At 51.3% G+C, this 26,109-nt stretch overlaps 3 protein-coding genes across 8 annotated transcripts; all 3 read right to left on the reverse strand.

Annotated features, from left to right (window-relative positions):
• Positions 1 to 774: 774 nt before the first annotated feature.
• FANCG (FA complementation group G) lies at positions 775 to 7,485 on the reverse strand. 2 transcript variants are annotated; one of them, XR_001379775.3, is made up of 14 exons: positions 6,648 to 7,388; positions 6,367 to 6,451; positions 5,853 to 5,984; positions 5,417 to 5,619; positions 4,268 to 4,403; positions 3,977 to 4,107; positions 3,730 to 3,876; positions 3,444 to 3,595; positions 2,992 to 3,058; positions 2,448 to 2,737; positions 2,250 to 2,296; positions 1,881 to 2,036; positions 1,304 to 1,395; positions 775 to 1,149 (listed from the first exon to the last, which is right to left on the reverse strand). XR_001379775.3 is itself a non-coding variant. In XM_001498082.6 (14 exons), exons 1-14 carry the CDS (start codon positions 6,846 to 6,848, stop codon positions 1,041 to 1,043), a joined length of 1,980 nt encoding a protein of 659 aa, XP_001498132.3. In that variant the 5' UTR covers positions 6,849 to 7,485; the 3' UTR covers positions 775 to 1,040. The 2 variants fall into 2 exon arrangements, 1 of the variants encoding a protein (XP_001498132.3); XM_001498082.6 differs by having other exon boundaries at positions 1,304 to 1,427; positions 6,648 to 7,485.
• A 4,440-nt stretch (positions 7,486 to 11,925) lies between these two features.
• Positions 11,926 to 19,397, reverse strand: PIGO (phosphatidylinositol glycan anchor biosynthesis class O). 2 transcript variants are annotated; one of them, XM_014735875.3, is made up of 11 exons: positions 19,265 to 19,397; positions 18,045 to 18,585; positions 17,307 to 17,450; positions 16,999 to 17,122; positions 16,527 to 16,686; positions 16,140 to 16,319; positions 14,364 to 15,891; positions 13,563 to 13,769; positions 13,151 to 13,347; positions 12,462 to 12,532; positions 11,926 to 12,311 (listed from the first exon to the last, which is right to left on the reverse strand). In XM_014735875.3, exons 2-11 carry the CDS (start codon positions 18,553 to 18,555, stop codon positions 12,182 to 12,184), a joined length of 3,252 nt encoding a protein of 1,083 aa, XP_014591361.1. In that variant the 5' UTR covers positions 18,556 to 18,585; positions 19,265 to 19,397; the 3' UTR covers positions 11,926 to 12,181. The 2 variants fall into 2 exon arrangements, with proteins under 2 accessions (XP_014591361.1, XP_001504590.1); XM_001504540.5 differs by having other exon boundaries at positions 18,045 to 18,556; positions 19,265 to 19,376.
• A 3,045-nt stretch (positions 19,398 to 22,442) lies between these two features.
• Positions 22,443 to 26,025, reverse strand: STOML2 (stomatin like 2). 4 transcript variants are annotated; one of them, XM_001504533.6, is made up of 10 exons: positions 25,639 to 26,025; positions 25,261 to 25,398; positions 24,692 to 24,791; positions 24,488 to 24,546; positions 24,298 to 24,399; positions 24,012 to 24,146; positions 23,715 to 23,859; positions 23,517 to 23,596; positions 23,158 to 23,286; positions 22,443 to 22,720 (listed from the first exon to the last, which is right to left on the reverse strand). In XM_001504533.6, exons 1-10 carry the CDS (start codon positions 25,681 to 25,683, stop codon positions 22,583 to 22,585), a joined length of 1,071 nt encoding a protein of 356 aa, XP_001504583.1. In that variant the 5' UTR covers positions 25,684 to 26,025; the 3' UTR covers positions 22,443 to 22,582. The 4 variants fall into 4 exon arrangements, with proteins under 4 accessions (XP_001504583.1, XP_014591364.1, XP_014591363.1 ...); XM_014735878.3 differs by having other exon boundaries at positions 25,521 to 25,727; XM_014735877.3 differs by lacking the exon at positions 24,692 to 24,791 and having other exon boundaries at positions 25,639 to 25,828.
• Between the last annotated feature and the right edge of the window lie 84 nt (positions 26,026 to 26,109).

The following is a 26,109-nucleotide window of genomic DNA, read 5'->3' on the forward strand; positions in this document are numbered from 1 at the left end:
TCCTCTGGACGTTTTGACTAGCTCCCCAGCTCTTAATCAACTCTACCCTAGTTTCACTGCACCCCCTGGTAACCCTAATTCCACAGGCATTAAAGTTCCTCAGGGCTTGGAGGTACATACTTCCTGTTACCACTGAGTATTAATACTAATGGCTGGAGAAGGCAGGGCACTCAAGTACAGAGAGGGGTCAAAAGGAAACCACAAAACACACAGCAGCTTCAACAGAGCCCAAAGCAGCAAGAAAAGTGCATGCTGATACTTGAAGTCCTTGGGCCCAAAATGCCAACTAGCCCGGACTATATTCAATAGGCAGCTTTAGTGGCATGCTGAATTAATTCACCCTTCACCCCCTATCCATACAAACACATTTCACTGAGAGTCAAATCCCAAATTTCTGCAATGCGGGATTAGGGAGGGGATGAGAAGTCATTCTGACAGACCCAAGAGATCTGCTTGTCCTTGTCCTTCCCCTCTAAGAATCAAACACCTGCCCTTGTCCTGAAAAGCCTTCCCAGACCACCTTCCAGACCCAACTCCACTCATTCTGTCACCTCACACAGGATCCTGGACTTTGGGGCTCTGCTTTTAAGCAAGGGGAAAGACTAAAGCCACTGCTTCCCAAGTAAGGATTCCTGTAGCCCTTTCTTCCACCCAGACCTCAAGCTCATTAAGGTAGATAATGTTGGGACAGGGCATCTTAGACAACCAGCACTCAACTGAATCAGACAACTGTGAGCCTTCCCATTCAAGTATACGTAGTAGGCAGACAAGAGATACATAGGAAATTTTACTCAATACAAGAAAAGGGGAAACAGGAAAAGAGGCGGCATGAGCAAAGTCAATGCCTTGCTACTGGCAGGGAACCAGAACAGCAGTAACTAGGCCAAATTTTGCAGGACTACCACCAACCTCTCCAATGTCAGACTTACATAGGAATGGGCAGCTCCAGCCACATTCCCCAAGGACAGTAAACCAGAAAGCCCTCCCCACAGACAGATAGCCCAGTGGGCCCCCAGCTTAGGCTCTTCAAAACATGGCAGCTACAGGTCACAAGGCTCCAGCAGAGATGTTTGAAACTCTTCAAGAAGGGTTTCACGGTCATGGGGACAGATCCAGCTCAAACAGGTTTCTAGGTACAGGGGCAGAGACCTGGAGACCAAAAAGGGTAATGCCTAAGGGTAAAGGATAGGCAGAAGGTTGGGCAGCCATTCCCTCCCTTTTATTCACCACCACCCCCAAGAGTTCCAAAGATTCCAAGACACCAACTGCCCCTCAGCCCCAATAGAGCAGATCTCAGCCTCACCATGTAGCATTCTCCTGTGGCAACTTAGTTTGGGCCTCCAGCCTCCGCCAGAGAGCAATGGCCTCATCCCTCCGATCCAGCCTCCTCAGAGTCTGAAGCAGGTGAAAGGAAGCATCTTGATTACCTGGAGCCCAACCCCAGAGTAGAGAGCCTTAGAACTTGACACAGCCTTAAGCATTATTTTATAAAAGGGGAAACTGAGGCCTAGAGTGGAGAAGTATCTTGCCTACGGTCACACACGGAGTCAGGAGTGGGTCATTCCCAACAGTTCCTATCCCTGAGTACTGCCTGCCCAGGACAAAGGGCTCAGCTGACCCTGCTCCAGCCCAGCACACTCCCAGCAGTTATCTTCTTCGTGTCTGAAGAGACTGGGAAGACAGGGGATCTCCTGAGAGGCCTTCATACACACTTTGTATATGTCTGGTATATGTCTGCACACCTGGGTATATCCCTGGGTATATACAGCACAACCCCATTAACCCCTCCAGTCTGGGAATGTCACTCTTACACTAATCCCCAAGTATCACCCCATGGGCCTCTCTGTCATTGTGTGTACATGTCACGCAAGTATACATACCTGGGCACATCTGCACACTGAGGAGGAAGTCCTGTAGGGCTTTGGTATCTTGGCCACTGGTCACCCATCCTAGTCCACGACTAATCAAGGCAGCTGCCCGAAGCTGTTGTAGTGCCACATCTGACGTACACCCCTGCTCACAGTTGGAAGCAGGTCCTGAGGACCACCACCAAAGTCAAGAAGTGTGTTCCCAGCCACACAGTCACCAACTCACCCCCTTGATCTCTTCTTGTGTCTGGAGTCCCTTTCCCTTAAATCTCCTGGTGGACTGAGACACACGGAAAGGGAACGGACATCCACCACCACCACTTCCAGAAGGGAAGAGGATAAGGGAGAGTTACCTTGTTAATAAAAGATAACAAAGATCACCTTGTTCCTTGTCCGTAGGCGTGGCCCGGAAGAGCAGCTCAAGGCACCTGAAATGGGACATGGAGCAGAGGTGAAGAGGAGTCAACATCAGAAATTCTAGGGCGAGCAGGTAAGAATGGAGCTCACCTAGTCAGGTCCCAATCAGAAAATTATCCCCCCACACTTCCCCTAGGGCTCTGGTTGGCTTCCTGGGCTTACCGGCTAAATTCGCTAATTGCCTCTTTTTGGGCCCCCAGTTGCACCCAGGCTTGGCCCCGAAGCAGATGGGTGGCAGAGACCCAGGGTGGGCAATGTGGTGACTCCTTGGTTCCTTTTCTGGCATTTCCCCACGGCTGGGGCATCTTGGGAAGCAGAGATGACATGCGGCTGAGCAGCTCCTCACATACAGTCAAAGCATCCTGTGCGCGGCCTGCCCGGATCAGCGCTGCTGCTGCCTCCAAGAACACCTCAGGCATACAGGGCCCTGTGGGGCAAGGGGGTGGGGAGATCTGGGGTGGGAGGAGGATGTAGTGACTTGAAAAGACATGAGCCACCCCCAACCTCTTCACCAGGCCCTGGTACCATGCATAGACCACCCATTGCTTGCTGCCCTGGACCCCTTGCTCTGGGAACCTTTCCAGTCTGGCCTCCCATATTGGACAGAGACAAGCAGAGGAAAAAAGAGAAAACAGCAGTCCTGCTCTACTCCAAAGGAGACTCCAACCCTCCCACCCCACTGCAGAGAACCTTAAAGAATACTTACCTTTGGCTCTGAGCCATCCAGCAACAGGGCCAACAGGTCCAAGTAATGCTCCGCAGCGTCCTCTGCCCTGAGGAGTCAGCCCATGAGCCTCACCTTAGGCCCTAGCAGGCCCTCCAAAGGCTCTTAGCTAAGAAAAGGATGCTTAAGGGCCCTGGGGAGTGGGAAGGGTGGGGTCTTGGGGCTCCGACCCTAGCTCAGTATGGATCTACCCTCCTTATAGAATGGATTTGAGAAGAGACTACAGAGTTTTAAAGACACGGGTTAGGGTCTGAGTGAAGAGTCCTCAGTTCAGGTCCAGTGGCAAGGCAGGAGGCTGAGGAGTGGGGACCTATGGCCTGCCACTGACTTGTCCATTGCCCCCTGACTCGAAAAAATAGAAGCAGAGTCACACCCCAGGGGAGGCATCAGAAACGGGAAGAGAAGCTCAGGTAAGCAGGGCAGTGGAAGCTCACCTTCCTGTCTGTAGGCATCGGCTTGCTAGCAGGTACTTGGCCTGGCTCTGTGTGCCACAGTAAAGGGGTGAGGCTGGCTCAGGTCGTGGGAGTAGCAACTCTACCTCAATGAGAAGCTGGGGGGCTTCAGAACCGTGAGTAATACTCAAGGTCTAAAAGGGACAAAAAGAAGAAAGTATATCTATCATCTTTGCAAGTCATACTACCTTCTGCTTATACCTTGACTAGTCACCCCAACACAAGCACCTCAGCAATCCCCATATCTTCCCCTGGCACAGTTCCTTACCTCAACCAGTAGCTCCAGGCTCTCCAGCTCTGCTGCAGTGTTCCCCAGTTGCCGATATAGCCTGGAGGCCTCCAGAAGTGCGGGACCCCAGGTTGATCCTCCTTTCAGAGCTGAAAGCAAGTACAGCAGGGCTCTCTGTGGATTGCCCTAGACGGGTGAGAGGACACAAGGCTCAGGTACCGTCCCAAAGCAGAAAGCTGTCCATAACGCCCATGGTTTCCCCAACCCACCCTAGGAATGTCTTTACCATCTTACTGAGACAGGTTCCTAGGGCCGTGTACACCTGGACCAGCACAGGCTGTGGACAGAGACCTGAGGCCGCTTCATGCAGGCTGCTCAGTGCCCTGGACAGCCTCCCTGTGATCAGCTCCTGGAGGCCTGAGGGCAATCAGGGTGTGAGCTTAGAGAGGCCACAGGACAGGAGGTATGATAGGGAAGGTCCACTGAGATGAATGGGACATGACAGGAAAGGCGGGAGCCAAAAGACCCCTTAAGATAGGGAGTAGGGAGAAAAGGAAGAGTCACATCACTAGCTGACCTTGGCGATAGGCAGATGCTGTCAGAAGGACATCCCTCAAGCCCCGGGCATCCTGTATGGTCAGTGGGGCATCTGACTCCTCAGCTGGGAGGTTCCAAGTTTTTAGAAGCAGCAAGAGATCTTCAGAGGCCCCACTCTGGGGAGAGAAGGACAATCAGAGGCTCCAAGCCTGTAACCACCCCTTCTTCTCCTGTCTCAGTCTACTCTGGCTGGACCTTGAACTCAGGGGTTCTCCTGATTCCTATTCCCTCAGTTCTAAGAAATAGATAGCTATGGAGCGAGGATACAGGAAGTAAGAAAAATCTGGGGCAGGGGTAATCTATTCTAGGGTGCCTCCTCACTCACTATAAGCCCATAAGGACACAGGGTAAGGACCATGTTTGGGGTACTGACAAGATGACTGAGGCTGGGAGGTGACTTCAGCAAGGTCATGAGAGACCTAACCCTATCCAAGATCATTAAGCTATTTTTTTTTTTTTTAAAGATTTTATTTTTTCCTTTTTCTCCCCAAAGCCCTCCAGTACATAGTTGTGTATTCTTCGTTGTGGGTCCTTCTAGTTGTGGCATGTGGGACGCTGCCTCAGCATGGTTTGATGAGCAGTGCCATGTCCGCGCCCAGGATTCGAACCAACGAAACACTGGGCCGCCTGCAGCGGAGCGCGTGAACTTAACCACTCGGCCACGGGGCCAGCCCCTCATTAAGCTATTTTTAAAAACCACACTCGGGGCCGGCTCCGTGGCCGAGTGGTTAAGTTCGCGTGCTCCACCGCGGCGGCCCAGGGTTCGGATCCTGGGTGCGGACATGGCACCGCTCGTCAGGCCACGTTGAGGCGGCGTCCCACATCCCACAACTAGAAGGACCTGCAACTAAGATATACACCTGTGTACAGGGGAGGTTTGGGGAGATAAAGCAGAAAAAAAAAAAAGAAAAAAAGATTGGCAACAGTTGTTAGCCCAGGTACCAATCTTTAAAAAAAAAAACACACTCTCGGGGCCGGCCTGGTGGCACAGCGGTTAAGTGCACACATTCTGCTTCTCGGCGGCGCACCACCAACCCAGCAGCCTTTCCAGCACATAATGATGCTACTGCAGCTGGGAGGGGTGGGAGAAGGGAACAGACCCTTAGATCCAGATCACTCCTCACATTACCTGGCTGCCATTCAGGGTCTGCAGCAGCAAAGTCAGGTCCCCAAGATGGTCAGTGGTCAGCCAGAGAGCAGCCTGCAGAGCAGCCAGGTGGTGAAGGGCAGGGAGCAGCTCCGGTAGAAGGGAGGAAGAATGGAGGACGGAATCCCACAGCGCACTCAGCCCACATTCCAGCCTGGGCTCCAGCTGCTCCTGGGTCTCCAGTACTGTAGAGTACACACATATACAGCTGAGGTGAGACTTCGTCTCTGGCTTTCTTTTTCTGCAGGAGCCCAAAGGTCACAAAGGGGCTCCTGGTCTGAGAGACACTTCGAGAATCAGAAAAGGGCCTGTCTCTCCATGGAGGTGACAGGTTATGTTGCTCCTCCCATCCACCTTGTAAAGATTTAAACCCAAACGGAGGTTGGCAGGGGCATGGAAGGCAATCTCTGGCCCTCACCTCTTTCTAGGCCCTGCTGGATACCCTGTGCCTGGTCCTCAGTGAAACCCTGGGCCAGGCTCGCCCTCAGGGTAATAAAGTTGCAGATGACAGTCAATTCCAAGGGGAGAACAGGAACAGCGGCAGGGAGCCCTAGAGCAATAAATGTTGATCTCACAGATGGCTCCCCCATAAATGATTCCCAAAATAAGATCTCAACCCAGAGATCACCCCACCCCAACCAAAATGGCCTCAGTAAAGAACCCACCCTTCGGACAGAGAGTTTGGAAAGGGCAGAAAGTTCTCCAGGTTAGACCATTCTGGAAACCACTTCTTCAAATGCTGCCATGTGTGTATGTGCGTGTAAGGAAGAAAAAGATTCCCTTGTACAAAGACGATTCCACTCCAGCCCCACCTGTACCTTAAACAGGATTCTCTGCCCCTTGAGTAATCACCTCAATCCCAGAAATGCAGAAAAGGAACTGGTCTCTAGCTGTGCATGGGAACCGACCATCCTGGGGAGGACCCTGCTTACCCTGCAGACAATGGAGAAGTTCCCTGAACCCTTCCAGTGCATCTTGAGCCAACTGCTGTCGCCTCAGAGACAGACCCTGAGCCACCTGCCAAATGTGGGATGGGGTGTCACTGAGGATTAGTCCTTAACTCTCCCAGTGCAACAGCGACAAGGGATGTCATTCTCCAGTCATTTCCGGCTCTTGAGGAAGGTCAAGCTCATCCCCTCTCCAACGGCTGGGGTAAATCCACTGCAAACCCTCTTATGGGGCTGCAAAGCGAGGGTCCCAGCAACCGCGTTACCTTGGCCTGTCGAACTAGCTGATCATTCCTTTGCCTCCACAGGTCCAGGCAGCTGGCATGTGGTGTTGAGGAGCCCAGAGGGGTCTCGTGGGACCTGGTGGCCGAGGTTGGGCCCGCACACTTGGAGGGGGCTGCTACAGGGTAAGCCCTGCCCGGCCGAAGCTCCCACCCGAGCGGAGGGGAGTCTGTGCGCTTGCGCATCCCGGCGCCTCTCCTGGGCTCCCCTCGAGACCCGGCCGGCGGCCTGCCCTTTCCGGGAAAAGCAGACCCTCCCCTCACCGCTGGCCGGGCCGGCGACCCTCGGCTGCGGTTGGTAAGGGTTAGTCCCGGCGGGAAAGACGAGGAAGCGATGAGCCTGGCCCCGGCCAGAGAGGGAGGCCCCAACGCCGGAGGCGGGCGAGTCAGCGGGGAGCTCGTGCCGCTCGCCGTCCGCCTGCGCGGCCTTCGGAGGCCGCGGTCCGAAACCGTCCGGCGCCGGAGCCCGCGCTCGGCCAGCCGCGCAGCCCCACGGGAGGCGCGCGCGGTGCGTGCTGGGAGTTGTAGTGCTGCCGCCCCGCGGAGGCAGCCCCGGCAGAAAGCGCCTCCCAGAGACCCTCCGTAGTCAGCCTGTCCTTTTTGTGCTCACCGTAGAGCGCCAGTGCACAAACCGCAGTCTGACTGCATGCAGCGTGGCCCTGTGCTGTGCAGCCTGCACTGCTCAACGGTACCTGCCCAATCCTTTCAACAAATGGAGCTAGGAGAATTGGATATCCATATGCAAAAAACCCAACAAAAATACTGCGACCCTTACCATACATGAAATCAACTCAAAATGGATAAGTTGAACTTCATTAAAATTAAAAGCTCTTGTGCTACGAAGACGCGATCAAGAAAACGCAAAGAGGGGCCGGCCCGGTGGCGCAGCGGTTAAGTGCGCACGTTCGGCTTCCGGCCGGGGTCCGCGGGTGCGGATCCCGGGTGCGGATCCAGCATGGCTCAGAAGGCCATGCTGCGGTAGGTGTCCCACATATAAAAGTAGAGGAAGATGGCCACGAATGTTAGTTCAGGGCCAGTCTTCCTCAGCAAAAAGAGGAGGATTGCCGGCAGATGTTAGCTCAGGGCTAATCTTCCTCCAAAAAAAAAAACGCAAAGAAAAGTCTCAAAGTAGGAGGAGAAATCTGCAAATCATATATCTCATAATGGACTTGTATCCACAATATATAACTCTCAAAGCTCAATAATAAAAACATTTTTAAAACCATTTTAAGACAGGCAGAAAAATATGAATAGACATTTTACCAAAATAGATACATGAATGGCTAAGAAGCACACAAAAAGATGCTCAGCATCATTAGCCATTAGGGAAATGCAAATTAAAACCATGAGATACCACCGTGCACACACATATAGAATGATTACAATAAAAAATAAAGATAATCCCAAATGTTGGTGAGGATGTGGAGAAACTGGAACTCTCATAAATTGCTGGTGGAAATATAAAATAGTACAGTTACTTTGGAAAACCGTTTGGCAGTTTCTTAAAAAATTAATCATAACCTTACCATAGGACCCAGCAATTCCACTCCAAGGAATCCTCCCAAGAGAAATGAAAACAGATGTCTACACCAACACTTGTATGCAAATGTTCATAGCAGCTACAAAAACATAATGTCCATCAGTTGACCATAGCAATACAATGGAATATGACTCAGCAAAAAAAAAGGGGCAAAAAAATAAAAAATGAATAAAGGCTTTTTAAACAACAAAAATCAAAAGGGGCTTAAAGTGACACATACATCAACATAGATGAACCTCAAAGACATTATTCTAAGTCAAAGAAGCTAGACCAAAAGACCATATATTCCATGATTCCAATTATATGAAATATTCAGAAAAGACAAATCTATAAAAACAGAACACAGATCAGTGGCCTGGAGTGAGATTGGGAATTGATTATAAACAAAGTGTAGGGAATTTGTGGGAGTGATGAAAATTTTCTAAAACTAAATTGTGGCACTTGACAATAGTTTGTTACATAGGATGCTGAAAGCACAAGCAACAAAAGAAAAAATAGGTTGAATTGGACTTCATGAAAATTTTAAAATTTTGTGCTTTAAAGGACACTATCAACAAAAGGAAAAGACAACCCAAAGAATGGATAAAATACTTGCAAATCTAATCTGATAAGAGAATTTATATCTAGACTATAAACAATCCTTATGTGGAAATTAATAAAAGAAACCTTAGTTAAATTGGAGTCAGGAAGGCCTGTAGGGGGAGCTCTCATGCCCTATCACACATGGTCAATTATAGCAAACAGGAAGAGATGTCAGCTTGCACCTTGGACAGGAAGCAAAACTACTTTACTACAGAGGATTTCTCTCCCCATCCCCTTAACACCCTCCCGAATGGACTTTCCTTTAGGACAGTGCCTTCCTACTTCCCCTTTTTCTCTATAAAAGCAGCTCCCCACCTTTGTTTTCCAGATTTGCCTATGATTTGCCACAGCATGCACATGCCAAATTACAATTCTTTTGGCTATTCCCAAATAAACTCATTTTGAGGGTAAAATGGGTGAATTCTTTTTTTTTTTTAGGAAGATTAGCCCTGAGCTAACATCCGCTACCAATCCTCCTCTTTGCTGAGGAAGACTGGCCCTGAGCTAACATCTGTGCCCATCTTCCTCTACCTGATATGTGGGACGCCTACCACAGCATGGCTTGCCAAGCAGTGCCATATCCTGACCCCGGATCCGAACCAGTGAACCCTGGGCTGCCCAAGCAAACTGCACACTTAACCACTGCGCCATCCAGCTGGCCCTGAATCTGCTTTTTAAGTTGATACTTGTAACTCAAAAAGACAACCCAATTAAAAAACAAAGGATCTGAATGGACAGTTCTCCAATAAGCACAAAATGCTCAACATCATTAGTCATCAAGGACATACAGGGGGCCGGCCTGGTGGCATAATGGTTGAGTTCATGTCCTCTGCTTCAGCAGCCTTGGGGGGGCTTTGTGGGTTCGGATCCCAGGAGAAGACCTACACATTGCTCATGAGCCACGCTGCGGCAGGAGTCTCACAAACAAAATAGAGGAAGACTGGCACAGATGTTAGCTCAGGGCCAGTCTTCTTCCCCCAAAAAATAAATAAATAAAAAATAAAAATAATAAAAATAAAAAAAAAGACACGCAAACCCAAACCACCATGAGATACTACTTCACACCCACTAAGATGGTGAGGATCCAAGGTAGATAATAGTAAGTATTGGCATGGATGTGCAGAAATTGGCACCCTCATACACTGCTGATGGGAATGTAAAATGGTACAGCAGCTTTGGGAAAGAGACACACCGTTCCTCAAAAAGTTAAACATAGATTTACCATATGACCTAGCAATTCCCCTATATTTACCACTTGGTATAAACCCAAGAGAAATGAAAACATATGTCCAAGTAAAACTTGTATATGGATGTTCATAGCAGCATTATTCATAATAACAAAAAGGTAAAAACAACCCAAATGTCCACCAGTGGATGAATGGATAAACAAAATATGATATATCCATGAAATGGAATATTATTTGGCTATAAAAAGAAATGAAGTACTGATACATGGTGCAACATGGATGAAGATTGAAAACATTAGGCCAATGAAAGAAGCCAAATAGAAAAGGCCACATATTGTATGATTCCATTTCTATGAAATGTCCAGAATATGCAAATATAGTCAGAAAGTAGCTTAGCGGTTGCCTAGGGCTAGCGGTGGAGGTGGGGAGGGTTGGAGGGTGAGAGGGAAGAGTATCGAGTTTCTTTTTGGGTTGATGAAAATGTTCTAAGATTGTTTGTGGTGGTGGTTTACAACCGTGAATAGACTAAAAATCATTTAATTCTACACCTTAAATGGGTGAATTTTATGGTAAATTGTACCTCAAAAAAGCTCTTTAAAAAGAAACAATAAGTTAGTGTGGAATGGGCTCTGACGTCAAGTAAAAGGCAGGGATAAGAATTTTTAATAGTGTAATGTATCTTTCCCTAAAAAGATCTTGTAGGTAGATCAGGAGAAAAGGAAACAGTGGTTGGCAGATCAGCTGCTTATCCTGAGGCTGAGGGGAACGGGGCTCCCTGAAAAAAAGTGCGGGGGGAACTAAACAAGGATAGGGTAAGGGAATGGGGTCTGAAATCTTTCCCATGGGTGCTAGGGATGGAGAAAGGGTCTTTATTTCTTCTCACAAAGGCACTGTCTATTCACTAAATGATGCTTGGGATCTGTGTCCACCAGACTGAGGAGGGGGGAAGGAGATTTTTTTCCTAATTAATTTTACAGTCTAGCTGGGGCCTAACCTCTCCCCTTGCATTATTAAACCCATTCCTGCCAGAGTTACCAGTGTCCTATCCTCTAGTTGTCTGAAACAGTATATACACTTTTCATCATTTATTTGACCTCTGTAGCACTGGAGACTGTTGGCCATTGATAATTAGGACTCCTCCTTTAGGCCCCACAGCAGTGAACACCTTTACCTCACCATCACTGCTACTCAGCTTCTCTTCTTCTTCCTGTCAAGCAGAAGTCAGTCCTGACTCACAATTTAACACCTGTTCTTCTCTCTCTCAGTGGTCTCATCTCCTCCTGTCCTGGGCTCTCAAACCTCAAACCCCAGTCCTGATCCTTCTCCTCAGAGCCTCTTCTCCACTCTTTTGATGGACATTTCCACAAAGATTTCATGCCAGTACTTCAACATGACACAGGAGTAGCAAGCTAAATGGAGGGCACAGGACACATGCATGAGGAGCATTAGATTCAAACAGTTTTGGCTTCAAGTCAAGAATAATCCATGGGACAAGATGGAATGCTGTGTAAGATGGGCAAGTAGGTCTGATAAAAGGGAGCACAGGTTGGGAAACTAGGGAGGCCTCCACAGAAATGAAGGGCAAAGGGTGTCCTGGAGTGAAACAACACAGTTAAGGAGAAGACACAGCACTACTGGGGCTTTAGAGAGTAAAAGTCTGTGTGCTCCATGATGCCTGGGCTTATCTTTTCAGCCATCTCTGTTATCAGCCAAAGCAGAAAAATTTAATAAAATATGTTGCATGGCAAAGGAAAACAGAAGGTGGGATAATAGGAGTAATTTGGGAAGAGGTGGAGGAATGAATTCAGACAACTCCAACCACGTCTCAAAGGTTCTCAGGTGCAGCCAGGTCTGGATAAAATGGCTGATCCCATCTGTGCTTGGTGAGAGGCGAGACGCCCTCTCCCTAGCCCCTATATGATGTAGGGACTCCCCCACATCTCAGACACACATATTTACATTATTATTTTATTCCACTTTGGAGACCACCCCCAAGTCCCTCAGATGCATCCAAAACAGGAATTAGGGATCAGCCCCACTACAATTTTGAACTATAAAATAATGAACTCCCAAATGCCAGTAACTCTTAGCTGCATGGTGGTAAGAGGTGTGCCTGAGCCTCTCTTACAGATGATCCAGCACCCACAGAGGCCAGGCTAGACTGTTCTCCAGCTCTCTCCATGGCCAGGAGCCAGCACCCACAGCCTAGGCTACCTCTGCTGGGCCAGAACTAGCTGCCTGAACCAGGAGTTCACAGCACCATCCACTCGCATCACCAAAGCTATGCCCAGGAAAAGTCCCACGCTGCTCACAATGAAGCCCACGGCCTCAAAAATGAACCTGGAAGGAAAGGTGGAATATCAGCAGACACTGAGAGTAGGTCTAGAGCCTTCCCCTGCTGAGGCAAAACCTTGACCACCCTGGATATTCATTCTTTGCTCCAAGCTTCACCCTCCCCAACACCCCTACTTCTCAAGCAAATCTACTCACTTGGGGGCAAATACCTTCCAGACCATGAGATGCCTGCGGAGGACGGAGGCTGCCAAAGCACAGGCCAGAATCTAAAGGAGGAGAGGAGGGGTCAAGTTACTTGCGAAGGGGAGGAGGAAACAGGTCAAGGAGAGACTTGCTGTAGGCCACTGTGAAGAACAGGACAAGTAGGAAAGTATGGCGTGTCGGTAGAAAAAAACTTGGGCTAGGAGTTAGGAGACCTAATTCTTTCCCTGGCCCCACCATGACTCACTGTGTGACCTTGGGCAAGCACCTTCCATCTCTGCCACTAACACTCAGGCTCTGCCTTCCAGGATGGAGGAAGATGTCAGAGTCACACCTTCTGCCTCTGAAGGATAGGAAGCAGATCCATGACCACAGCTTGGAAAAGAATCCTGACCATCACCTCAGCTTTTCCAGTCTGTCCACTAAGGCAGTAATCCCCAAATGCAACCAGCAGGGTCCAGATCTAGCTTATAGAGAGGAACCAATCCGAGACTAGGATTAAGGACACGCAGGTTCCAGTCTCAATACTGCCATGTGAGGCCACTGGCCTTGCACAACCACTTCACTTATCTTTACCTCAGTCAAGGCTCTCTCCCAGGGTTTTGGCAAAGTATGAAAGAAAGAATGTGACGTATACGCGTGAGAAAAGGTCACTAACTTCATGATCACTCCCCTGCACCCACCTGAATACCAAGGACAAAGAGGTACTTGAGGCCCAGCTGCAGCAGCGCTGCATTGAAGTGGTGAGGTACATCCCGGAGCCTCATCTCCATCAGCGGCTCCTCCTCCTCCTCAGCTTCATTCCCTGGGGGCTGCCGCCTCTTCTGGGGCCCTTGACTCTCACAAAGGAAGGGCCAGAGCAGGAGCAATGGGCAACCTACTACCTCAGAGGAAGACAAGGCTAGAATCAATGGGGAACCCAGGGGCCAGGCCACTCTGGCCCCCAACCACCCTAGTTGGCTCAGCCTCTAATCAGTGTAAGGCAAGGGGTGCCAAAGATCCAACAAAGTCACATCTCCACTCAAATCCAGGGGTTTCCTTTCCTTCCACAGAGCCAGAGGGAATAATAGAAGCAAGGGAGGAATCAGGAAGTACCTGCGAAGAGGAGATGGGAGGCAAAGGTGTTGGCTCCCACCAGTAAAGCAGGCAGCCAGGTAGAGGAGCCATGACCTTCTGGGAATCCAACAAAGGCTGCATGCCAATGGATAGCTGGAAAGACAGGCTGGTGGCCCGTGGAGTAGAAGGTCTGTGTGGCCATGAGGGCCCAAGCAGAGACTGCCTGCCATGGCACAGTAAAAGGACCTGTGGGAAGAGATACGCCTCTTTATGGTCACATCCCATTTCCTAATTCATAGCCTTCTGCCCTATGATCATAAACTCCTACCACTTCAGTGCTAATTCTCATACACACACACACACACACACACACACGCCCATCATCCAAACCTCTTTATAGCCAACACTCTGTATTCTAATTCCTTCTGTGACACAAAGTGCCATTACTCTAATCTGAACCCCATTGTGGTCAATCTCTTTCTCTCTCTCATACGCACAAAGCTCACTAGGACATTATATACTCAATTCACCACTCCCATCACTGGAAAATCAGGAAATGCGCTCATGAGGATGTAGCATTTCCATAAGAAATGAGTCTTGGAGTACTCTGTCTCCCTCCTCCACGAACCCCGCTGGCCCTGAGAGTCAATGGGAGGCATAAGTTAGCTTGGCTATCGCAGATAAGAGAGAGGAGATCAAGAAGACCCTCCAAACTGTGTGGGGCATGAAATCCTGTGTCAAGGCGAAGAACCTGAGGAGCAACACCTCCCTGAAAACAAGAGGGGCCGAACTCACATCACTACTGTCTTTGGAGGAATCAGGGCTGAGATAGGTATTTACCAGGGGTGGTGATGGGTATCCCAGCAGCAAGCAGATGCAGGAGAAGGAAGCTCTGAAGAAACAGAAGCAGGAACACAAGGCTAATGCGCTCTGCATGCAACAGCAGAAGTGGGAAGGCCAAGAGGGTGAGGGCTGTGACCACAGCAGCTGAGTAGACACTCCCCAACTGACGGGCAGCCACAGTCAGGGGCCTCTGAGGTTTGGCCCTCTCTAGCCGGCCCCGGAATTCCTCCTGCATATGTCGGTAGATTTGAGGAACCACATAATCCAGGTCAGCCTGAGAAGTAGGGGGGCCTGAGAAGGGAGCGAGGACAGTCCTGCTCTTTGGAGCACCCGTTGCAGCCTTCACCAGCACCGTCACAGGCCTCCAGAGCAGCAGCATGAGCCCTGAAGCAGCCAACCCTGCCACAGCCCTAGGCAGCACTACTGATGCCCCAGCGACCAGGGCCCGGAGACGTGGGGGTGCTTCATCTGCCCCAGATGCCAATGCCCAGTAGGCAGCAGTGCCCAGTACCATTACGGGCAGCCCCCAGCGCACAAAGAGTACAGGGGGCTCAGGGCTCTTGAGATCACCATAGCGACGAAGCCATAGGCGCACAGCAGCTAACAGAGCCACCAGCGCCCCCACGCAAGCTCCATACCACAAATTCTTGGCTCGACCACCCACCATGGAGGCCAGAGGACTCAGCCAGGGAGAGGAGCGGCAAGCAGGTGTCTCTTCAGGGCAGCGATGAAAAAGCCCAGCTAGCCTTATACATAAAAGTAACCCAACTCCGAGCCCCAGGGCCTGCACACCATTGTGCCGTGGGGGGCCTGTGGGGGCTGAAAAGCCAAGGCGAGGTATTGTGAGTAGCTTAGGTGGCAGCAGCCTGCCCTCCCAGTGAAGCCGGACAACCAGGAGCAAGATGAGTGAGCCCAAAAGGAAGGGGGTGGCCCTGGCCTCAGCAACAACAAAACTATCAGAGAAGAAAGCAGCAAAGCGAATGAGCAAGAGTAACAGGACAGGCCCAGGGATGGGAAGCAGGGCTGCCAGGGGCCTCTTGGACCCCCAGTCAGCCCAGGCTTTCCACAGAAAAGGCAGAAGTGAGCCCACTGCAGCCATGGCCCCTAGAATCACTGGATCCAGCTTCAGCTCAGTAGTTGCCAGGAGTCCAGCACACACTATGGCCCCAGCCAGGCCCCAGGCCATGGGGATCAGGAGGAGACGATGGAAGCAGAAGCCTGGGGATGTCGCCCACTGGGATACCAGCAGGCAGAGAAAGCAGGCAGCAGCCAAGATAGCAGCACCCACTGCCATGCGGATCAGAGAGAAACGAGCCCAAGACTCAAGGCACATGGCCTGAACTCCCCGCAGGAACTGCTGCAGCTCAGGAATCACAGTCTGCAGTGCTGCCTCAGCCCTCTGCGGGCTTTGCAGAAGCCGCTGGTAGTCAGCAGAGGCCTTGGAGAAGAGGTTCTGCAGCCGATGAAGCTCTTTAACTTGGAGGTCCTGAGCAGCAGCTGAGTAGGTGTAAAGAAATCGGGACACCTGGCAGAATAGGTCAGAGGCCAAGGGGAACAGGTCAGAAATATAAATTGGGACTGAGGTAAGGATAGGTATTACCAAAGGGAAAACCTGGAAATCAGGGACCCAAACTCTGTCCAGGACAGTGGGGAAGGGAAGGGTAAGGGCCATGGAAGGTGGGATTAAGACTGAACAAAGGATGATGGAGCGGGTAATTGTGCTTCTCCCATGCCCACCCTAGCTGTCACCTGGAAGCTCAGCCCACTACCTACCTGCTGGGCATTGAGATGGAGAGCTGAGGCTTGGGCCAAAGCAGAGAAGTGAGGCTGGGAGTCTTTGACTTCTGAGAACAGCTCAGCTATCACCTCCCCAATGTTCCCAAATGGGATGGGGAGGCCCAGCAGCAGGGCCAGTGTAGGCACAAGGCTGATTTGAGGAATTACCTCTGGCTCCTAGAGGACAAGAACGGGTCAATAGTTTGCCACAGAGCCGAAGTCAGTGTTTAGGACAGAAGATATAGGGGTCCAGGTAGGAAATGAGAGTGAGGATGCCCAGGGTCATGAATTTGGGGGCCTAAAATGGAGCGATCCACAAGGAAGCTGTGATTAGGATGGGGCTTGAATACCAGGCGGGCATATAAAGCACACCTGAGGCCTCACCTCTGGTGGCGCGCTGGGGAAGAGGGCTGCGGGACTGTACAGAAAAAGTGCAGCCGATATCTCCAGTTCACTGTCCCCTCCATGGTCCCCACTCATGGTCATCCCATGGTCTCCAATCACCACCAGCAGTGTGTCATTCTCCAGACGCTCCACAAGTTCCCTGGGGGCCAAGAAACATGTCAGGGGGTAGGGATGGATAAAGATTTTCTCAGGGGCCCATTAACTCTCAGCCATAACTTCTAAAGGGCCTAGACCTTTAGCAGAGACATCTCTTCAGTCATAACCCTAGCGCCCAAAGCCACATGCTAAGTCACTCAAGATGGATGAGACCCCTAGCTTCAGAAAAAAGGCCTAGAGAAGATAGAATTCAGGCAAGAAAGAGGCTCCAAGATAAGGACTTCTTCTCTTAGGATCATACATCCTGAGATTCTTAGACACAAACCCACTCCGCCAGCCAATATCCCACACTCACTGGATCACCTGGTCCATTTGACTAAGTTTCTTGGCCATTTCAGGGTGGTAAGGGCCATGTTTGTGGCCACAGTGATCCACACCCAGGAAGTGAGCGATCAGCACGTCCCATTCACCACTGTCCACTGTGAAGGGAGAACACTGAGCACAGGACTAAGGCCCACTCCTCAACCCCAGCCAGGTCTGATGCTCCTGTGTCAGGGACCAACCCCAGGTCATTGCACCCATGGGAGGCTCAGAATTTGCGGACTGAAGTAGCCCTCCCCAGCTCCCAGTCTTCGTCAGGCCTGCCTCTGGCCCCATGCTCACTGGTTGGGTAGAGGTGTTCCAGGATGCCATTGTCCACTGTGTGCAGGTCTCTGACATTAAAGGATGGGAAAAAGAAAGCTTGGGAGAAAGCTCCAGGAAAAAGATCTTTCCAGGTATCATCTCCCATGAAGACCACACGCCTTCCTGCAGGGAAATGAGAGTGGGTCACAGCCTGAGCAGGAGTCGGGGCAGGGGGATAGAGGAGGCCCTTTAAAGACCTATCAGAAATTCCAACCATGCACTCTAAGGCACAGCAATTCCATCCAGCAACTCTTTATCCTGCAGGGCCTAAAATTTTATGCCAGGAAGCTTTCCCTGATAACTGTGCTCCACCCAGACCTCTCCTTGTTCCTACAAAAGGCTCTGCCAGCTCTCAGTCCCTGGCTATCTGCACTGCTCTGTTTTTCCTAGGTGTTATCAGTGAGTGGACAAGGTCTGAACCCTCTGCTCTCTCCTAACTTGTGAGGGCCCCAGACCCACATCTTCTCCTCTTTCTCTCTCCCTTCCCCCTTTACTGAGAGCTCCCCAAAAGGAAAACCATCAGCCCATGCAGATTAAACTCCACAAGGACAAAGCCAGACCTGCACCCCTGCATGCAGCACCCTGCTCTCTTTCTCCTCCCCTGTCCTCTCACAGCATAGCCAAGCATGCAGCTGGGCACTCAGAGTTCTGGCTCTCTGACTTCTAAAGAAGAAATTTGCCAAGGTACTCCTGGCCTCCAAAGAGGCCCAGACAAACCTGCATTGGTGAGCTGCTTAATGAGATTGTCTTCCACTATGGCATAGCTGGCAAAGTTACTGCCAGCATCGATAAAGGTAGGCAGTGAGCCTGTGGTGAGGGCCTTGAGGCGCTGCATGGTGGTGGTGGGTGGGTGAGCCTTTGACTGGTAGAGCCTGGCATGGTGGGGCTGAATCTCCAGGATCCTCTGCAAGGATCCCAGTTTGCCCAGGAAGGGTAGGGAGACAGGAGGCTCCCCAGGAACGTGTGAGCGCTGGGGCTGGGCGAAGTCAAATCGCAGAGCATCTATGAGCACCAACACAACTCGAGAGAAGCGAGAAGCCATCCAGCAGGCCCCAGGCTCCCCTCGGCTCCCCCATGGCAGGGACCCAGGGCCTGGGGGCTCTCGGCAGCTGCTATGGTTGTTGAGCTCCAAACGGGTGAGCAGGAAGCCACCGGTGAAGAGGGCAATGCCTGCGTAGAAGAGGAAGCTGACCCAGGCCAGGAAGAGCAGCACCGAGATCTTCTGCATCCTGGTGGTGGCGAGGGAGGGAATTCATCACTGTGGAGCAAAGAACCAGTGGATATTCTGGTCCCTCAATACAAAGCCCAGCTAGAATCACTTCTTGTTGGAAGCCTTGCTAAAGATAAACAGACCCATAGCCAACCCAATGCAACTTTCCTCTCTACCAGTTATACCAGTGTTAGGTGAGGTCCGCAGACTATGGGCATCAACCTGGAGCGGTTGTTAAAAATACTGATTAGCAGGCCCCACCCCAGACCCACTGAATCAGGATCTTGGGGGCGGGGCACAGGAATTTGCACAAGTACTCCGGAACATCCTAACGACGAAAACACAGGCCAGGAGGGAAACTTATTCCACGTGGCAGAGTGCTCCCACAGCCCGCTTCTGCGCCCCTCTCCGCGCCAATCTCAACACCCCTGGGGCGGCCCGGGCTCGCGGCCGAGGGAGAACCCGGGAACGCGACGGCGCCGCCGGGAGGGACGGAGGGACGAGGGGAGGAGTCACGCTCCGCGTCCAGACGGCCGGCGAGCCAAAGCCGCGCGCAGAGGTGCGGCGTCTCGGGTCGTTGGGCCTCGCCGGGCCCCAGACGTCCTCCGGCGGCTACCCGCCTCGGCCCGAGCCCCCGGCCCCCGGTCCGGGCACGCTGGGCTGCGAGCTGAGGGCTCCCTCACCGCGCGGAGAGAGGGGCGTGCGAGGGGCCCGGAGCCCAGCTCACCTTGAACGGCGCCCGGAAGTGCGGCGGCGGCCCAGCGGCCTGGCGGCGGCGCGCGCGAAACAGCGGCCCCCGGGCGGACGCCACCTGCCGGCACCGCGAGGAGGAGCGGGAGGAGCGCAGGGCCGGCCGTGGGGAGGAGGGGGAGGAGCAGGAGGAGCGCAGGGCCGGCCCCGGGGAGGAGAGGGAGGAGCGCGGGGCCCGCCGAGGAGCTTGAGGGAGGGTTACAGCACCTCGGGAGCAGAATGCCTGCAAGGGCTAAGCGGGAAGAGTTCAGAGAACCCTATCCATTCTTGGTTAAGACAAAAAACTAGGCCTCTGGAATAAAATTTAGCTTGAATCCTACCTCTGCCACTCACTGTCGTCACTGGCATTACCTCGTCTAAAACAGGGATAAATACTTATTTTCTCCCTCTTGTTTAGCTGACTCCAAATGACAGATTTTATTATTCCTCCTCTCCAGTTCTTTCACTGACTCTTACAACTCAATAATAACAAAATAAGTAATCCAGTTTAAAAATGGGCAAAGGGTCTGAAGAGACATTTCTCCAAAGAAGATATATAAATCACCAATAAACACGTGAAAAGATACTCAGCATCATTAGCCATCAGGGAAGTGCTGGCGATACCACTTCAAACCCACTAGATGGCTATATCAAAAAGATGAATAAGAAATACTGGTGTGGATGTGAAGAAATTTGAATTTTCATACACTGCTGTTGGGATTGTAAAATGGTGCAGCAGCTCTGGAAAACAGTTTGGCAGTTCAAAACGTTAAACATAGAGTTACCATATGACCCAGCAATTCCATTCCTGGGTATATACCCAAGAGAACTGAAAACATGTGTACACAAAAACTTGCACATGAAGGTTCATAGTAGCATTATCCATAGTAGCCAAAAGGTGGCAACAACCCAAATGGCCTTCACTGATGAATAAACAAAATATAGAATATCTATACAATAGAATACTGTTCAGCCATAAGGAGGAAAGCAGCACTGCTATATGCTACTACATGCACGAACCTTAAAAACATGCTGAGTGCAAGAAGCTGAGCACAAAATAGCACATATCCTATTATTCATTTATATGAATATGTAAATCTACAGAGACAAAAAAATGAGTTAGTGGTTGCCTAGGGCTCGGGGGCAGGGGAGGGACTTAATGGGTGCTGGGTTTTGTGGCCCGGTGGGGATAGGGGAGCGGTGATGAAAATGGCCTAAAATCGTGATGTTCAACAACTCTGTAAATATACTACCAATTAGTGAGTTTACATTTTAAATGGGTGAGTTGTATTGTCTGTAAATTATTTCTCAATAAAGCTACTATTGAAAGCAAACGAAAAAACCTCTCCGCTGGTTTCTCATCTCAGAGCAAAGCCCAAGTTCTTCCAGTGGCCCTACATGGCCCTACAAGTCTACATACCAGCTTCCTGCTTCCCTCTCTGATTCATCTAGCCGCCACTTCTTTGTTTCCATAACTCTGTTCCATCTACTTGTAGCTCCTTTGCTCTTCCAATTATAAGACCTCAGGGACTTTGCATTTGCAATCTTCTGTCAGCTTTACTCCCAGACGCCCAAATGGGTCTTCCCCTCATTTCCATAGCTAAGCCTAAATGTAACATCAGTGAGGTCTCCTGGAACCCTCTACTTAATACTATGGCCTCCTACCCCCAAATTCCCCATCTCCCTTCCATTCTTTAATTTCCACTATAGCACAACTCATGAGCATCTGAAATACTATACATCTTATTAATGGTTTGTCCCTTCCAAGTAGAATGTAAGCTCACTGAGAGCAGGGAATATTGTTTTCATTACTATATCCTCAGTTCCTGGCATATAGTTGGGGCTCAATAAAGTTATCAAGTAGATAAATGAATAAATTCTAATTCAGAAATATGTCAAAATGTCACCCTTCCACATCCATCCTGATGGCCCCTTAGCTCAGTTCAGGCCTCATCACCCTCTCCAGGATCACTGAGGCAGCCTGCTTACTGTCCTTGCAGCCCTTCATCTCTCCTTCAAATCCCCTATACACATTGCAGCAGGACAGCCCCATCTAAAACACTAATGTGATTACCTTAATCTTCTTAAAATTCTTCATGGGGAAGGGGAGAAACCCTTCATGGGTCCCCTGACCCTAAGGATAAAGTCCATCTCTTCAGGACTCTATCCTCCTGTGACTTGGCTCTTGCCATATGGTCCCATGCCCCAAAACCCTACTCTTCAGCCACAGCAAACAATTCTGAATGTTCCAACTTCTCCAGAGCAATGGGCCTTTGAATATTCTAGTCCCAAACCCTAGCCTGGTGAAGGCGTTCATTTTTCCAGCCTCAGCTCCATAGCAGAGTTGGCAAATTTGCTGCCCACAAGCTGACATGTTCCTCCCCACAGGATCCCTCAGCCAGAACTTTCCTACATTACAGCACTTATCATTTTCTATCTGTCTGCTTCGTTGCCTGTCTCCCCTCTCCAACCTGGTATTTTGTGGAAGCAAGGACCAGTGGGTCTCAGTTACTTTTATAACCCATGTATAGCACTACACTTGGCTCATCATATGTTTTTAATTTTTTTTGAGGAAGATTAGCCCTGAGCTAACATCTGCTGCCAATCCTCCTCTTTTTGCTGAGGAAGACTGGCCCTGAGCTAACATCCGTGCCCATCTTCCTCTACTTTATATGTGGGACGCCTGCCTCAGCATGGCTTGCCAAGGGGTGCCATGTCCGCACCCGGGATCTGAACCGGTGAACCCCAGGCAGCCGAAGTGGAACGTGTGCACTTAACCACTGTGCCACCGGGCGGCTCCTCATCATGTTTTGAATGAATGAATGACCTCAGTCTCTGAAGACCCTTTACGCATTCAGCAGTACTACCCTGCAAGGGCAGTCCTCTTTCCTGTAAAAAACGCCCCCAAACATCTGCTCAAATTCACAGCTCCAGACTTAGCAGGAGGGGGGGACTACACTCCCCAGGGGGCAATGCAGTAGACATGTGGCTTAATCCTTCCACACTATCCCACAGCTTCTCCTGAAGACAGAAAGAATTCCACTTTACATGAAGTTCACACTTGCTCATAGAGGAATCATCTCCCAAGACCTGACGGCTGGAGTGTGGGAGTGAACATCCAGGGAAAACACTGCTGACTTTCCCAACTTCATTCCCCAGTCAAAGAGGTCAGTTCCTGGTTTGCCAGTGGTGAGTTTATTACATGATTAAAGTTCAAATAAAAAAATAATAACCAAAATCTTGTCAGGGAGGCTAGAGCCAGAGTCTGGGGGGGCCGCTTCCCTGACCCCAGTCTCCCTGGCCAAGCCTAGTGCCATTAACTCAGCTTGACTCGATCAAATTCCTCATCAAGACTTGCATCTCTGCCCTGGACATCTCTGCTGCTCCCGCTGGAGGCTGAGTCCTGGGCCCCTGGCAGTGGGGCTTTGGTGAGGGCACCATACACACCCATGGCCTGAGGAGAGGGACAGAGAGAGAGGCCATAAGGACATACCGCAGAAGGCATAGCCCAACCCACCAATGGCTAAAAGGAAGGTGGAGCTGGGGCCATTAAGCTTGTTTTTCCTTTCTCTCTCTTTCAAGCCTCAGTCTTCCAAGCTTTGGAGTTGGTTCTAGGAATCTTACAAACTACCAGGGCAGGGTCACCCTCAGAACACTGGTATAGGGATCTGCAAAAAAAGAAAAGGTGTCTCAAGAGCTTCCCTTTCCCCAGGGGTGAGCGGGTGTGTCTCATTCTCTCATTCTTAAGAGACCTTTCTCTAGAAGGAATGAAGGGAAGTCTAGGCCTCAGGGTGAACTGAATCCCTCTATGGGGTGTACGTGGTGATGGTGGTGGTGGGGTCTCAGTCTGCGGCATTGGTGCTCTATGCCAGGTCCTCAGGGCACTCTAACCTGAGCCACCATACTGGTGACATCGCCAGGGTTGGAGGGCAGCAGGATAGTGTTGGAGTCCTTGGCCAGTTTGGAGAATGCGCTGACATACTGCTCAGCCACAGTCAGTGAAGCTGCTGCATCTCCATTCTGTGGCCACAGGAGGGATAAAATCAGAGATCACAGACTTGAGAAGGGGAATGGGGGGAAGTGGAGAGAAGTCAGGTTCCTGAAAAGAGAATATGCAGATCACACTCCAAGAGATCATGTAATCTGGCTCAAAGGAACCTACAAAGGCAGGAGCTTCTCCCAAGGGCAGATGAGAAAACCTCTTCCACTGTCGATTCCTGTCCCCCCACTCCCACCCAGGGGCCTCTCACATGTTGTGTCAGAGCTGCAGCTAGGATGCGAATAGCTTCAGCTTTAGCCTTGGCCTTGGCCAGAACCGCACTGGCCTCTCCTGGAAGAAAAAGACAGAGCTTGACCTATGAGGTCAGGGTACCCCAAAGCTCCTGTCCCAGTACCAACCCTCAAAGACCCATGCCCTGCTCCTCCCTCAGCCTCTACCCTCTGCTGACCTGCTGCTTGATTTATTTGTTCAGCCTTTTCTGCCTCGGAGGCCAGGATTTGTGCCTGCTTCTTCCCCTCTGCCACATTGATGGCTGACTCTCGGGTCCCCTCAGACTCTAGAACTGTGGCCCGTTTCCGTCGCTCTGCCTCCACCTGAAAGCCCCCAGCAACCCCATCAACAAGAAGCCAGAATAAACTCTTACACAGACCTGCAAGTGTACCCATCACAATAGGGAAGGGAGTCCAGGTCCCCATGCAACTGGAGCATCCTGAAGTCCTCTTCCCCATCCCTCCTTGGCCCCCACCTGCATCTGCATGGACTCTTTCACCCGGGGTGGCACATGGATATCCTTTATCTCATAACGGAGGCAGCGGATGCCCCAGTAGTCAGCAGCCTGGTTGATGGCATCCACAATGCTAGCGTTCAGGGACTCCCGCTCCTGGAGGAAGAGAGGTATAAGCTCCATGGCCTCAACCCTCCCAAGAAAGGTCTAAGCTGAGAAGGGCCTGGGACTGATCGTGATCCCTAGAAAGGACTGAGAGTGCCAGGTATGTGTCTTTCAACTCTAACTCTGGCTGAGATCCCCTTACCCGGAAGACTTTGTCCAGAGAGAGTTTTCCAAGCTCTGATCTCATGGTTGTCTGAGCTAGCTGGGTGACAGCATACTCAGGATCCTCCACACCATAGCTTGCCTGAAAGGGGCATGGATAGTGTAAGCTTGGGTGCAGGATTTTAGTAAGGAGAGCAGCTTAGGAACTGAATAAAGCAGGGGACAAATACCTTGTAAGGGTCCATTATGCGCAGGTAAAGGACTCCATCGATTTGCAGAGTTACATTGTCTGCAAGTGCAGGAGCAGGAAAGAAAAGGAGGAAGGTTAGGCCTCCAGATCCGATTTAGGTCTTTCTCCTAAGCTCTGGATCTCCTGCAACCACATCCTAATGGCCTCAGAGCACCAGTGTCACCTTGCACCCTTCACCCCTCACCGAGAGTCACAGCCGACTGTTCAGGCACGTTGATGACAATTTCCTTGAGACTCTGCACATATCGGATCCGGTCTAACACAGGGATGAGGATGTTCAAGCCCTGGGAAGAGGAGTCATGGGTCCTCAGAAGGACAGGGGCTGTAGGGTTGGGATCCAAGCTAAACATGGAGCGGGCAGGGAATCAACATATGGAAGATGCCCAGAAAATCAGAAGGCTGGAGGTGTCACTGATAGGGAAACCCAAGAGGATAGGGATGGGAGGCTGGGTCTGTAAATGAAGTGGAGAGTCAAGGCAATGGGAGCCACCAGAGCAGTCTTCTCCATGCAGACAGGTGAAGCTGAGAGGACGGATAGGGGAGATTCCCAAGAACGGGGCCTGTGGGACACTAGGGCCATAGGAGAAGGTGGTAACAGGTACGACAGTCAGCAGCCTGGGCCTTGCCAGATCTAGCCTGGGGAGTTGGAAGCCAAGGGTGACGGCAGGCCCCAAAGAGGTCCCACCCCATCTCCCCATGTCGTGAGGGAAATGGGCATCACGCTGGTCCGGGATGGGCAGAAGAGGTTCTCACAGGTTCCAGGATCCGGTGGAATCTGCCCATTCGCTCCACCACCCAGGCCTCTTGCTGCGGCACAAACAGTACCACGGTGTTTCGGGGCAATCCGGAGGAGGCGCGGCGCGGGGCGCGGCCAGAAGCCTGCACGGAGCCCTAAGGGGAAGGCGAGGGTTAGCAGAGTCCCCAGCCGGCCCGGCAACCTGCCCCTTTCGGCGCCGGTCCCAGAGGCATCTCCCCAAACCGCGACCGTAAAGGGCCCTCGGAGAGGGACTCACGTGGGTACCACGACCTCTGACCGCAGCTCTCTCCCCAAACTTGAAATCTTGCTCCTTCCCAGCTAAGGACACAGGCGACCGGGGGCCTGACCCTTGGAGAAGGTTGCCTCGTACTCACCCTCAGCAAAAGGGCCCCCGGCCCCCGCGCCGCGCGCGCCAGCATTTCCCAAACCAGCAGCCACCTCCGGAACCAACGAGACGCAGAGCAGAGCGGTCTCTCTAGTAGCCCGGACCTGAGCCTTTCCTCCCGTTTCGCCTCCGCCGGAAGTACTTCCGGCAATCCCTTCCCCCATCCCACGCTCAGCCTGTTCACGTTACTTGGCGGAAGCGGGTATCAAGTTGTTCCTTGGGAAACACAAACCTTCTAGAGAGGGCCCAAAGCTGGGACTTGTTCTGGTTCTCGCTGACCAAGTCCAAGACCCCGGACATGGTGACCAAAATGGAAGCTATTTTCCGCGTGCAGGTGACCCAGAAACACCTCCCACGGAGTTCTTTACCCCTACCCGAGACTGTTTACCCTTCTGAGCGTATAATCGCCCCCATCTGTCACCATAGCGACCGGAGAATTGGAGCTGACTAGTTGCCATGG

This window comes from Equus caballus, chromosome 25, assembly GCF_041296265.1.
Source record: "Equus caballus isolate H_3958 breed thoroughbred chromosome 25, TB-T2T, whole genome shotgun sequence".
Classification (NCBI taxonomy): domain Eukaryota; kingdom Metazoa; phylum Chordata; class Mammalia; order Perissodactyla; family Equidae; genus Equus; species Equus caballus.

Excerpts from the sequence above, each read along its gene's own strand:
- FANCG (XM_001498082.6), bottom strand. The coding sequence starts at position 6,848 with ATGCGCAAGCGCACAGACTCCCCTCCGCTCGGGTGGGAGCTTCGGCCG. Across the intron at positions 6,452-6,647 it reads AGCTAGTTCGACAGGCCAAG|GTGGCTCAGGGTCTGTCTCT; the intron begins GTAACGCGGTTG and ends CACATTTGGCAG. Across the intron at positions 1,428-1,880 it reads CAGTGTGCAGATGTGCCCAG|GTAATCAAGATGCTTCCTTT; the intron begins GTATGTATACTT and ends GTTGGGCTCCAG.
- PIGO (XM_014735875.3), bottom strand. The coding sequence starts at position 18,555 with ATGCAGAAGATCTCGGTGCTGCTCTTCCTGGCCTGGGTCAGCTTCCTC. Across the intron at positions 16,320-16,526 it reads TCCCCAGCGCGCCACCAGAG|GAGCCAGAGGTAATTCCTCA; the intron begins GTGAGGCCTCAG and ends CTTGTCCTCTAG. Across the intron at positions 12,533-13,150 it reads TCTTTGTCCTTGGTATTCAG|ATTCTGGCCTGTGCTTTGGC; the intron begins GTGGGTGCAGGG and ends CTCCTCCTTTAG.
- STOML2 (XM_014735877.3), bottom strand. The coding sequence starts at position 25,813 with ATGGGGGAAGGGATTGCCGGAAGTACTTCCGGCGGAGGCGAAACGGGA. Across the intron at positions 24,147-24,297 it reads CTCTGGACAAAGTCTTCCGG|GAGCGGGAGTCCCTGAACGC; the intron begins GTAAGGGGATCT and ends CTCTTCCTCCAG. Across the intron at positions 22,721-23,157 it reads TCACCAGTATGGTGGCTCAG|GCCATGGGTGTGTATGGTGC; the intron begins GTTAGAGTGCCC and ends CCCTCTCCTCAG.